Source organism: Pseudomyrmex gracilis, unplaced genomic scaffold (assembly GCF_002006095.1).
Source record: "Pseudomyrmex gracilis isolate BER0280 unplaced genomic scaffold, ASM200609v1 scaffold_67, whole genome shotgun sequence".
Lineage (NCBI taxonomy): Eukaryota > Metazoa > Arthropoda > Insecta > Hymenoptera > Formicidae > Pseudomyrmex > Pseudomyrmex gracilis.
In genome coordinates, this window is record NW_018020651.1 from 46,191 (window position 1) to 60,001 (window position 13,811).

A 13,811-nucleotide genomic window follows, 5' to 3' on the forward strand; every position below is an offset into this window, starting at 1 on the left:
CAATTTCATGTGATAAAACATTTTCAATAAAAATAATTACATCCTATTAGTATAGATGTTTTCGTATTCGTATTTCTTCAATCTGTGCTTCTAATTCTTCTGTAAAGCTATCATAAAGCCTTCAAGAATCTATACCGACGATCTCTCGCGCATTAATTGTACGTTTGCGCTTGGAAGAAAAAGCGCGGTCGTATTTTGCTTGGCAATTTTATAAGCATTCTCGCACCGGTATCAATCATAACCTTCGCGACCGCGTTCGCGTTTTTGCTCTTCGTTCACTCCCAAAAAGTCCGTCATCGGCGGACACTGGAATGGCAGACGGAACGCCGACGTGTCCATCTCCGGACGGCGCGCACCGATTCTCGATTGACTCGTCATCCATCGATGTTTCATCCGTCGACATGCGCGAACGAACGGAGAACTCGGTTTTTGCTTGCGATCCCTGAACTAGTGTGGTTTCGTGATCGCCATTCTGCATGTCGTATTCCCTGTCGCGGCTTCTCTGGTCACCGTTGTCGTCGCCGTCGCCGTGACTTGGTCTCGACGACGGTCCCCTAATTAAATACGCTTTTTCATTCGCGGAGCTCGAATCCCGCGACGTCCCGCTGCGCGAACTCGATCGCAGCCCGGCAAATAAATCAAGAACAGGAGCGGATATTCTGAGATCCGAAGTCAATAATTTCTGAAGAATGTTTTGTGGAACTCGAATAAAAACAAACGCCCCCCTTCCCCCCCTCAAAAAAAAAATCTGGATTTTCTCTCTTATACGTGATATATAATTTTCGGAAATTCGGTTGATGAAGAAAAAGTATTATTTTAAAGCTTCTCAGGAACTGAAGTTCCTCTACTTGATTTCTCGATATAAATCCGCGCCTGATTAATGAAGAAAGAGCGGCGATCACGACTTTGTTCCGGCGAGCACGTCGACTTCTCAGAAAGCAAACACAAGTCGTCGATATAATTAGTGGCGCGCGTGTCCACGCTGCCGAAACTCTCGCTAGCTACATGCTGCGTTTCTGTTACATGAACTGAAGAACGGAGTCGCGTCAAAAAGGGCCTGTCGCGCTTTCGAGATAAAATAACTGTAATCTGCTGTTTTGATCGGCATTTGATCTTCGATACGACGCACTTCCGATAATTTTGTTTATGTTTTCACTTCTGAGAAACGTATTTTTATCTTGTTATATAGTACGTAAGGATCTCCTTCTAAATAATAAAGTAAATAATTATTTGTAAATGATCAGTGTGTGTTTTGATGGCGCACCCTTGACAGAAACTATAAAGGAACACTTAGTGCGATCTAACTTCTACATCTTCGCTTTATGTCCCAATCGTGCCTCGCTCTGTCACCTCTGCGAATACACATCGCGCGTTACTTACGACTCTCGTAAATCGCACGGCCAACGCCCCGTCGACGGCGACGCACGTAATCCCCGAAACATTCGCGAGCGCTCCATAGAAGAACATTAACGTTCACGCCGGGCGATTAAATAAGTCATATCGCTGCGTCTTTTCCTAACGAAGCGCCACGGCATTCTCGTATTCGAGCTGTGCCGAGTGTCGGCGTCTGTCGCAGTTGTCGGCTGCCAGAAGCAGTTTTTTTTACCTCCTCCGCCCCGTCCTTTCTCTTCCACCATCCCCCGACTCGTTCTTTTATTCTTTTCTTTGCGCGAGATGCAGTATTTATAAGCAGAGAGGACCGTCGCGACCGAGAGAGAGAGAGAGAGGAAGGGAGAGAGAGAAAGAAAGTAAGAGAGAGAAGAAGGGACGAGAATTTTGTAGCACGCGTTCTTCGCTACGGTGTTAGTAATGATACGCATGCCCCGTCCTTCTCTACACTTGTTCTTTTCCTTTCTTTCGTTCATGAGAGAGCGAGCTTCTTCCCTCGTCGTCTCGCTTCTCCGCCACCGAAGATACCGAGTGTCTTGGCTCGGTCTACGTCTCCCCGCTTCACCGCACTGTAAACTGTAGCTTCTTTGACAGACCAGCGGCTGGCGTGAAAACGCTCGCCAATTAACCAGCGGTGAATTATGCACCTCCTCCTTACTTAGCCGCTAGTTTAGTAGGTGACTTACGTCGTACTTGCCAGCCGACAAGCCACGAACGAATTCGAGTACTTCGCTGAGCGGTGAGTTCCTCTGGTCTTCTGTCTCTCCCGTTTCTGTTCTCTCTCTTCTTCTCATTCTCCTTCTTGTCCTCGTTTCTCTCGTTCTTCTGACGTTTGCTGGTCCCGCTCATCCTTCTCCCACTCCGACAGGTCTGTGCACAAAGCGGCTACGGTGTCGCAAGCAGCCGGACATCCGGTAACTCGCAGAGGTCTCTTTGAAGTCTTTGAGAACGCAAATTCGCGGGATCGTACGCCGAATGAAATATCGCGATGCGCGCCGTCTCTGTTCTCGTCCGCATCCCCATCCTCGTCGTCGATTGTCGGCAACACGTTGCGCGATGCGTTACAGTGGAGAGGATTATGTGAACCGTGCGGGATTCTACTGTAGACAGAAAATTATAGCCCGCGCTTTCTTGTGAGAAATATATAACATATTTACAGGCAGAGATTTTTTCGACGAACTTTTAACGCTTCCATGAAGATAATAACTCGCTGCAAATTTGTCGCGACATGTGAGAAACACTTCATGTATTTTTTTTTATTGTAAAAACAAAATCAACTTCTAGATTTACGTGTAACGTCAGCGAGACTTTGACTGGTAGCAAGACTTTTGCTACCAGAACTGTCGCATAACGTATTATCTGTATCTCTTTATGCGCGAGTCAGCGATGTTGTTAAAATATCGTCACACATTTCAGTCTACTCCATTGACCAAAATTATCTTTGTGTATTTCTGGCACAATGATCAATCTCGGAAAATACTTATTCAACGAGGTCGACGACTCATTTGCGAGCTTGACGGATAACTGACAATACCAACGCGAGGTGTCCCTCGTAAAATTCAAATTTGTTCGTCGGTCGTTAGTCGAGAAATCCAAAACCATCTTTCGCTCGCCGACTCCCTTTCTCTTTCCCTCTTTCTCTTTCTCTCTATCCCTTTCTCTCTCTCGCTCTCACTTTTTCTCGCTCTCCCTTCCGTAACGCGACCGTACGGAATAATCTACCAGGCGTAGAACAATCTATCACCCGTACAACGAAAGTTTGACGCAATGTCAAAACGCGAGCCCGTTAATTTTTCATGTCGTTTCACCCGGAACTCGTGCTGTAACTGCGTCTCCTAACCCCGGCCGTATATACAACGTCGACCTGATCCACGTCGTCGACGCTGGTCCAGCAAGTTGTCTCGGCGTTGCCGTTCATTATTCACCACCTACACTGATACGCTACCTTTCGAGAACGCACTTGCGTGGCGCTGCGCCAGAAAAAGAACGCGCCATATATCTGTTTTACAGATTGTCTAGTCAAATACAACTCGCTTTATATTATCGCGCATTCAAAATAAAAACTCATATTTCAAACCATTATTTACGGAATACAATTTATTCGCTCACACAATGATTATTTAGAACACCACAACTTTCATAGATAATATTTATAATAATAAATAATATTTATAATAATATTTATATAACTATAATATTTATGATAATATTTATATAACTTTTTAATTTTTTATAAAGTACTACAAATAAATATCTGTGAGATTTGTCTGTGTTGAGAGACATGATAAAACTTCAAGTGTTTTAAAAACCGAGAAAAAGTTATGTGACCAAAGTAATCAAATATTTATATAATTATTATTAAGAAATTTTTATGACATTAATTAACGTCCTTATCTAAAATTACTTGTTGTTAGATAGATATAAAAACATATCCTTATTATGTGTAATCGGTAAAAATAAAATCATGTCAAAGCACAATTTATTACCATAAATGATCGAATTTAATTATATCCTTTTCCCGTAAATTCCATTTATCTACGTAAAAAGTATAGAATACATATTACGTTATAAAAAGTTGTCTATCTTTCCCTTCTGCTGTGTATATTTACGAGGCCAACTTTGCTTTAGCAGCCCTCTTGATGTTTTAACTTTATCGCGACCGAAGTATGATTTTACGAGAAGCTGCGGGCTAAATATGCCCGCCTCGTAAAATTAACGGCGTTTCCATAAAGGAATCCGCTGCTTGCGTTAAAACTCGATAAAAGCCAATAAAGCATCGCCACAGAGCGCAGTTTAGTTGAGTTTATCGCCTGCCCTCCTTGGAAGTCTTCGCAAAGTGTCCCGAGTAACCACGACGGTCAACCTGTATCCATTTGCGACGTTCTTCTTCGTGGATAAGACGTATGCGTGTCCTGCTGCGAAGAAGAAATTTCGCGCAGAAGAACGTTTTATCGCGTCATCTACGAAAATCTCTCATTATGTGCGACGACGACCTCCGAGACGAGAGATCTCACGTTCGTTCAAATAAACGAGCTGCGCGTACACGTTTTGTGAGAACTACCATCGATTTTTATTAACCGCGACGCGCAATGGCGTAATGATGAAGTCGCGCACAAACAAGTTGAACGCTATGAAGTTTTGCCCGCGGAAATAATACGCGCGAATGAAAAGCGAAAAAGCGCTGTCTGGAAAAATGCGCGGGACGCGAATAAATTGCGAATTGCCGCAAGTACAAGCGCTGATTTATGTCGCGATTACGAGAACCACACTTTACTTACATGTTCTCGTGAAGATTGAAATGTTTTTCCTTATTTCGCGCGTGATCTCTTTCCTTTTCTCCTCACACACAATTTTACAATAACAGTATAAATTCCTATAAATTCCTATCACGCTCAGTGAGATGAGCAATATCCCGGTGTTTTTTTTTTTGAGCATGAAAAACTCGTGTTACCTGCTAAAAGGAAAGCGGACGGACGAATGAAGAAGATCGTCAATTAGCCGTTATTACATCGCAGAAACCTATAACACTAAAAATGACCGTATAACATCCGTGCGCGTTTGTTTGGAATAAAGTAGCTGATTATCGTTCGTCTCCGCGCGCGCTATTATAAAATACATCGTTCGGATGGCAGATAGTGTCTTGTCTCCCTTAGTGGCTCGCAACATGATTATTTCAGAACTGGACCGCCGTACTGGTATAATAGCTCGGTTTATCTGCGGCAGGTACCGGCTACCTCTATAACGTTGACTTCACGCATCGGCATTTTTGCTCATTGATATCTTTATAGTGATATTAAACTGAGTTATCGTAACGTTTAAAAATGCCATATACGGTATTCACGACGCGTCACGACGCGCCACGACGGAGCTTGCCACTTTTTTCGGCATTCCTCGCTTCATCGCGAGATAATCTAATGCCACATTAGTCGATTATATTCTCGATTGATTCTCGAAATTGTATGTACTAATATACTACTCTTCGCACGCGAGTTTATCAAATAAAACAAAGTAGAGAGATTAATGATTATTTATTTTGCAATACTTCTTGTAAGTTAAATTACCTTACATTTCTCTCATTTTTACCAATTTCTCGTCTTTTCGAGTCTTTAGCGTGTTTTTGAAAACATCGCGTGCATACCACCGACTGACCGAAACAGAGAATACAAGGAGACACACCGCTATTCGCATAACTCTGACAGACTCTAGCGGACGGGGGGAAAGATTGCCCCGCAAACTCTTTGAAGGTTTATGCCGATTCAGAAACGAGTTGATTCATGAAGACGGCATGGACCTCCTTGGGATCTACGGCTCGGTGCACCCCAGGTCGTAGCGGGTGGTCTCGCGAGTTGATTTCTTGTTTCTTCTACCGCAAACCGAACCGCGGTAGCCTCCGCGTCGTTTCTCTCTTTCTCTGTCTCTTTCACTCTTTCCTCTAACTGGCCCGAGAAAAGATTGAGAGCGAGAGAAAACGACGGAGAAAGATGGAGAAAGAAAGAAGGAAGATAGAAACGGGACGAAAGCGACGTTCCCCGCTGTCCGCATAGCTACAGAGATTGTCGATTTAAATGTTTACTAATAACCAGCCTTGTCCAGCAACCACCCAGAAGTCGGTCGCTTTGCATTTTTATAAGTACATCCCGGCCGTCCCGGTTCCGAGAATGAGAACGTTTCATATTCATTCACCGATCTGAAAGGACGATCCCGTACATTGACTAGAGCCTTCTCGTGTATGTATTGTCTCTGCTGAATTGCACATGATGCACGATTAGACGCTTGACTCGAATAGCATAATAAACAACATGGTAACCTTCCTCGGAAAAGCGCTCTGTACGTTCCGAGAATATCCTTGTATTTAATTATCCAGTACCGTTTAAATGTAAATTTTTAATAAAGAGTAAATAAATTGTACGTACAAAGTATACGTATAAAATAGAAAATTATAAATATTGCCCTGCGACTCTCGATGCAGTTGGCGGAACTAGGTTAAAAATAATAACTCGCTTGTTTTCCGTAATGATTCGTTTATTGCGAAAGGACACAGTCTGCGCGATGTCTGCCAATGTCTGACATCAGCGAGCTCGCGTGAAATTTTGGACACGAATGACTAAAAGATGATGGCGATCGTTCACTCTCGACATGACATGATATGTTGACAGCCGTTGCGCCCTCGAGGCTTTATTCTCGTGTAACTTTATCGATCCGCGCGACCTGAGATATTCTTACAATTGTTCTCGAGGTCTCGACAGCCGAATGTGAATTTTTTATTTGTGCGCAATGGCGATAAAACGCGCGACGGAATTGCATATGTCGCAGCAGATTGCGAGCGACGCTTTACTCCGCGAATCGGCAAAAGCACATTGATTCCCAATGAGAGTTTGCAATTCGACACTTCACGTTCCTTGCAAAAAAATTATCACGAGCCGATAATCTTTAGCAAAAATAAATAAGAGAGAGTACTTACAAGAGAGAAGAGGAACCAAGGATGCAATCACCAAGAACACACTGTGATCGTCCCTCGCAATCTGTCACCGCGACCAACGATCCATACCTCATCATGCTCGACCAAGTCGACGTGAATCGATAATATTATAAACATTGCAATAACAATAATAATCATAATAATCATAATAATAATAATCGTCATTAATATGAATTATGATCTCAGGTATGTGCTAATAATATTGCGTATCTACTCTACATACAATACATACACTGGCCGGACGATTTCTACTTGGGCCTTTCTCTACTATTTACAAACGCATAAATAATAATTATTATTATCGTATAGTTTTTATATATATTTATAGTATTTATATGCAATATAGTACTGTCGAGTTGAGACGCTAGTTGTGGTACGGTTATACCGCGATAATTACTATGGGTAGTCGGTGCTACAAGTTTTCGTTTTTATTCAGATTAACGACAGGTAAAAACAAACGGATTAAAAATGGACGAGGAAAAGAAAAGGATTTAGAAAATTGAACATTGACACTGACGTTGAAAAAGAAAGACTAGGAACAAGGAGAAAAAGGTTGGGGCAGTATCTCATTATCTCCCGATATACTGTACACTAATTACAAGATTGTAGTTTCTGATTATTGTCAGCCACACCACACAAAACGCCCGTCGGTTGGTGCATAGCGTACAGCGCGCGATAAGCGTCTCTCTTAGCGATTGGTCGTATCGTCGAGTCACACCCGTCCGGGAGACTTGAGTTCCTGAGTCGCGGGAAGACTGCCGCCTGCCGGATGCGGCGATTGATCGGACCCGCCTGACGACGCCGTCGACGACGACGACGGCGACAGTCCAGAAGACGTGGTAGTAAGTAAAACGGCCGATCCGGCCGTTGCGCCGCTCGCGCCACCGCTACCCCCGTTGATCGTGAAAGGTTTTACCGTACCAGCGACAGAGATTGACGAAGACGAGGACGTCAATATGCTTGGAGCTGTGGACGGCGTCATTACGCCGCCCAACCCACCCAGAGTTCTTGAGTAGGTCTCCAGCAAGGAGATGTCGCCTGAGCCGAGATGAGACGCGCCGTAAAGATTCCTATAGAAGTCCGGATGCGGTCTCACGAACTGCGTACCCGGATGTATCGCTGGATGCAAGGCATGATGGGGCGGCAGTCGACTGGCCAGAGGACTGACAAGTTTACTTCCTGCGCCGCTGCTACCATTGCCACCGCCGCCACCACCGCCGCCGCCAACGCCACCCCCGCCACCTCCACTTCCGCTGTAAGGTGACGCGAGACCGGTTATAGGAGTTGGATTTGAATTCTGCTGATCGCCATCCTTGCTCGCCATGTCTGCCAATGACCAGATCCGCGGCTTCGTGGTCACGGCACTGCCCGTGGTCGACGCGCTAGTGCTCGGTGGGATATGATGTTGACTGCTCGGCGATGTGCTTTCTGGTGACGGATGACGTAATAACCGACCGTGATTTGGCGTGAGATACGCCGGATGCTGCAATTGCAGCGGATGCCTTGGTTCTCTCTGATCGTACAAGCATTCCGGACTGTCCGGCCCGCTGTCCGCTCGCGACTCGCTCCACTCACTTTCGGTTCTACCTTGGACCGCCGATCCGCCGTTGCCGCCATGCAAAAGATCCAGGCGATGCGCTGGTCGTTCTCCGTCCTCACTAGAACCTGTACCCGAGTCTTTCGAATCTGAACCAAAAAAAAACTTGACTTTGTCATTTGAAATAATACGGTATTTCCAATTCAAGTTTTTAATTTCATGAGATTCTGATTTGTTTAAAAAGAAAGATCTCAGAAATGTAATAAAATATCAAGATATATGATTGCATATATTTAATTAAACAATAATTAAAAATAAATTTATTCAAGAGAAACAAGCCTCACCTAATCGATCTTTTTCATCGACGCTCTTCCTCCCGCTATCATCATCTTCGTTATTGTTATCTTCATCTTCGACTCGATTTCTCGGTTCCCACGTCATTTTATTTTCTTTTTTCAAACGCCTTCGCGCGTTTGCGAACCACGTTGACACTTGCGTCAGTGTCATCTTGGTAATAATGGCCAGCATAATTTTTTCACCTTTCGTGGGATAAGGATTCTTCTTGTGCTCGTTTAGCCACGCTTTCAACGTACTCGTTGTTTCTCGTGTCGCGTTTTTTCGCCTCGCGCCGTTTAGATCCATGCCGTAACTACAACAAATCCAAGTAAGAACAATTATATGCTAAATAATTCGCAACGGAACTGAGTTTGTTTTTTTTTTCGAGATCTTGTAAGCCGCGAAAACACGTGTTCGTAAATTAACGATTATATCGGACAATACAAACCAACGAAGAAGAAGTAAAAATGGAAATTCGCGAAGAGAATTATTGCTTGTTTATACGTCAAAAACCTACATGCACGTTTTGCAATCGGAGAGCAGATGCGGGCCAAGTCATCCGCATATTATTCCGTAACTGGTCTGACGGGATCAAAACGGACCCTGGGCCTCACCAGACCAGTTGAGAATTAAGTTTTACACCGTGGACATATTTTCGTCGAATGCTCGCTCGAAAGATGCTTGTGACCCAGATGGAGAGAGAGAGAGAGAGCGCAATATTTTATATACGCAAAAATAAACAAGCCATCGGAGAAAGCTCCGTAACTAAGAAAATATGACCGCTGCTATAACTGCTCTGGCAGTGGTTCTGTGGAAAAACTCACGTCGGAAAACTTATCCCATCGTTTGGACTCGTTATGCCTTCCCCAGCGTCAGTATAAAAGTCCGAGTTCTACTCCCCGTTTGAGGGGCGATATAAGCGGGTAGGTAGGTACTACTTCTACCCCGAGAGCAGATCTCTATCTAACGGTTTAAGATCCTTCCTTCCATCCTGGCTAAAGGAATGGAGCGGAAAGTGAGTAGAGAGAGGGTAAAAGAGAGGAGAACAACCAACCTCCTCTTCGTCTTCCACCTCACTCTGACGGACCGAAGCGACCGACCCTCTGGGATCCCATTACTAAAAGACTAACCCTTATCAAAGATTAAACTTCGGTATAACTGCTGAATCGACGGGATCGAAATTAAATTTTCCACCACCAAAGCGACTGGCTAGGACTCACAGGATATTCTTTCTGTCCGCTCTTTTCTTTCTATTTTCCTTGTCTTCCTTTTTTCTGTTTCTTATGGAGTTCTGTTTCTTTCTTGTTCGTCTTGCGTGTTTTTTTTTCGCGTATACATCTGCGCAAAATTTCACGATTCGATTTGAGACTTCGGGCACTCAGAGAGATTTATACGAAGTATCAATCTAATTATAGGCTACAGTTTTTTTTAATTGTATTTATTATATTGTAGTGATATTATTAGTGATTATTATTGTTGTTGTGTTGTTGTTGTTGTTATGATTATTATTATTATTATTACGCCATGCAAGCGGTATAAATAATTCTAATAAACTAAAGCAGTTGTATTAAGAAAATTATATTATATTTAATTAATTAATCTCTCAATACTGATTTCGAAGATTCTTCAATATATATCTTAACAAGTAATAAATCAATATTATAAAATAAACAAAGTTTACAGATTTGTGGAAAAGTGAGAAACTTACATCCCTCATAAACATACCGGATAACGACGAGATATTGTTGATTCAAATCCCCAACCGGCGGTCTTCTCCACCTTCTGAGGCGGTGGTCTCGTCACGACGCGTCGCCATTATTGAGCTTTATTTTCGCCTTCGCGTCCCGAGACGTATCCGACGACAGGGTGAGGGCGGAAAAGCGTGTATGGACGCGCAACTGACATCCCCGGTGTTGCGTGGCGTCGGGTAGGTTAGATAGGGATGGTAAGCGTGGAAGTGGCGGCAGGAGATGGGAAATTAATAAAACTGTCACTTATCTACCCTTCTCCCCGAGGCAGACCTACACACGGTATTTCTCGCTCCTCTATCTTCGTTCTCACCCTCCAACCCCGGCGGTCCCCGTTCGCCGCTACATCCTTCTCTTCTTTCCTCCTCCTGCTATCTACCCGTCGCACTTTTCCTGCTTCTATTTGTCTCGCTCCGATTCCGGGCGCCCCGCATGCGGGATTTGAAGCAGCTGAAACGAAGCGCTAAACATTTCAATTTGGCATCAGACGCTTCCATACCATGGACGCGAGCGCGCGCACGCTGATATACATCTCTCTGTCTCTTCATTCTCCAACCTAGCCTATGCACCGCTGTGTGTTTCCTCGTTCTATCCAGCAGGTCGCAGACGCGGAGAGAGAGTCGGAGACGCGCGGTACTGTCTCTCTGTTCGTCGAGAGGCGAAGGGTGGTTTTGGACCGAGAGCAGCGAGATGAAGAGAGAGGCAAAGAGCGCGCGAAGTGGACCGACATCGATGGAACGGGGCAGGTGAAGTGAGAGAAAGACGGAAAAGAACCAAGAGCACCAAGAGGAGACGGCGGAGCGGCGGGGACGGCTTAACCCCGGTCTGTTTGCGAGGAGCAAATGGCGTTCTGCAGTTATTTTAAAATTCAGCCGGTGGCAGGGGGTGCGGATCGGATTAAAAAATCAGAGTGGAAGCTTGTTTCTCATGATAACAGCCAGCCGCCCCGAGAGCGGCAACTGCTGGTGCTGCTGCTTTCTCCCGATTCCGTCTCCCTGCCACCTCCGCTCCGTCTCTATCTCTCTGTTTCCTCCATCCACGTTCCGAGCCTGTTCTCTGTCTCTTTTCTTGGCGCCGCGAACGGTTCCGCTCTTCGTTACTCATTCTCTCGCTGTTCGTCGCCCCGTGTCGAGCGATTCTCTCAATCTATCTCCCGCACAGCCGCCACCTCCGGTATCATCGCCGCCACCAACCATCGCTATCGCCATCGTCAACCGCTTTAAATACGACAGCTATATATACGGCGAGCCGGTAGAATATAGACGAGCACTCGGTGTGCACTTGCTGGAGATATAAATATATATGCAAATGTGCATAGGTATACGTTGATACGCGTATGTACGTGCGGCATCGCGTGTGCATTTTCCTCGCCTCTGTCATCCTCTCCGAACTGATCGCATCAACTGCTTGTTTCCATGGTGATTGCTAATCGGACCGCGTCTCGCGCATCCCATACCTTGCTATTTTCATCTTGTAATATCGGTTGCTTTCGTTCGATGTTTTACTTCGGAGCAAGAAATACTTATATCTAAATAGTCGTAACTTCTATCAACCGCGTTTAAATTCTATTTCCGGCTGCAGTCGAAAATTGTTGCTATGTATTTTAAAAAAGTCTCTGATATTTTTACATCTTGAAGGAAAAAAATTTTTTATCAAGGAAATATTTCAACATGAGACCGTTGCAACTGATAGATGTTATACTTTATGACGTGCGCATGTTATGAGTGCAAATTTTATAAGAATGCTTCTTTCAATGCTATTGATATTGTTAACAAACAAGACTAGGACTATTATGGCGAAAGCTCAAAATAATTAATTTGATAAATTCGCTTTGTTGGATGATATATGAACTGTATATTCTTCTGTATCTGTGAACTTCTGCGAGATATAATTGCAATCTTTTCTTTGAAAGCGCGCAGATATAAACACGTGTCTCGCTTATCGTTCGTACTCGATTATACGAAACCCCGTCAACCGCTTTTGATCCGACTATAAATTCGTGGAAGATCGCAATTTGCATATCCCGCATATTTCAACAATGTACGGGCGCGATGGATGCTATTTTTGATCCGGACGACTTATCCATCAAACCGGACACGACCGTACTTCGCGGGATGACATCCTCCGAAAGGAAGCCCGCTATCGTGAATATATTTCTCTTTAGATAACAACCGGTTTTGCACGTTTCCAGAATGAAACGCTTCGAGTCCCGCAACGTCCAGCTGCGTTTCCACAGCGGCGACAACAACGATCGAGTCGACTATTAAGAGTCAAAACCAAAGCGGCCATTTCTTTCGCTCTTTTCCTGTCAACCGGTTAGTATAAAATGCGTCCATCACACGATGCCTTCGAAAAGGGTGAAAACGGGGAAAGGGGAAGGGGGAATCCCGGGGTGACCAAGAGCAGTTCACCTCGGGGCAGGTGTGCGGTTGGCATGACTCCGCCCCTCGTCACCAGTCGTAACTAGGGATGATATCTATAACTTCGTCCTGCTCCCTCTGTTGGGCCGTCTCTGTGGCCGACGCTCCTTTTCAGATATGGTCGTCATGCCTTGCGTTTTATCAGTGCGTTACTGCGGCCATGTTCAGCGGTGGGCGCCATCTTTTCGCGGGCCAAACGTGCACGCACGAGGGTTGCGCGTCCGCGCGCATCTTTCCATTCAGTTTGTCCCGAAGCCCGCCCGTCCGTTCGCCTGCGCACACCGTCGTCTCGGTCGTTCGTGGTCACGCTTGAGTTTAATCACCCGCGAGGCCGCGACTTATAGACTGGTTTGCGGTCCCTTTGACCCATCCGCTTTCCATAGCGGCGACCTTGCGAGCCCTCGTGAGACAGGTTGAAAACACGAGAACAAGAGGAAGTTCGCTCGGGTAGAAAAATCGACAATCGACGTCGCCATGTGTCGAGACATGCGACATCATGCATCGTGGATGTATGCATGGGACAAGAGAAAAACAATATCTTTCCGATTATTTTAATGAAGATAATATATATATCAAATAAACTATAAAACATTTTTTTTTTTAAATTAAATCTGTTTGAGTAAGAAACTTTCATTTATAAGAGAAAAGAATCATATGAGAGAGAGAAAGAAAAAGAAATTCACCTTATTTCAATGGTTTGCCGCTTTATTAGATCGAGTTTTCGCGTGCTGGATCGATTTAAATTGCGCCGAAGCGGCTCACTGTTGGAAAACTAATATACGCGAATTTCACCGCGCGCGCGGTCGCAAGTTCGGACAACGACGCGGAATGAAAAACTTTTGGTCGAGACGAAAGTTTCCGCGCGATTCCGCGGTTTCAATGGGCGCGCGTTTGTGTGTGTG

General features: G+C 44.7%; 1 protein-coding gene across 1 annotated transcript in view; it reads right to left on the reverse strand.

The window, feature by feature from the left end:
• Positions 1 to 6,388: 6,388 nt before the first annotated feature.
• The window catches only part of LOC109854476 (iroquois-class homeodomain protein IRX-3-like), a 28,781-nt gene continuing 21,358 nt past the window's right edge, over positions 6,389 to 13,811 (reverse strand). Inside the window, exons 4-5 of the mRNA XM_020427583.1 lie at positions 8,750 to 9,054; positions 6,389 to 8,554 (exon numbers count right to left, since the gene is read on the reverse strand). Coding sequence (XP_020283172.1) covers positions 7,581 to 8,554; positions 8,750 to 9,054 — 1,279 coding nt within the window. The 3' untranslated portion in view covers positions 6,389 to 7,580. The remainder of the gene's footprint in view (positions 8,555 to 8,749; positions 9,055 to 13,811) is intronic.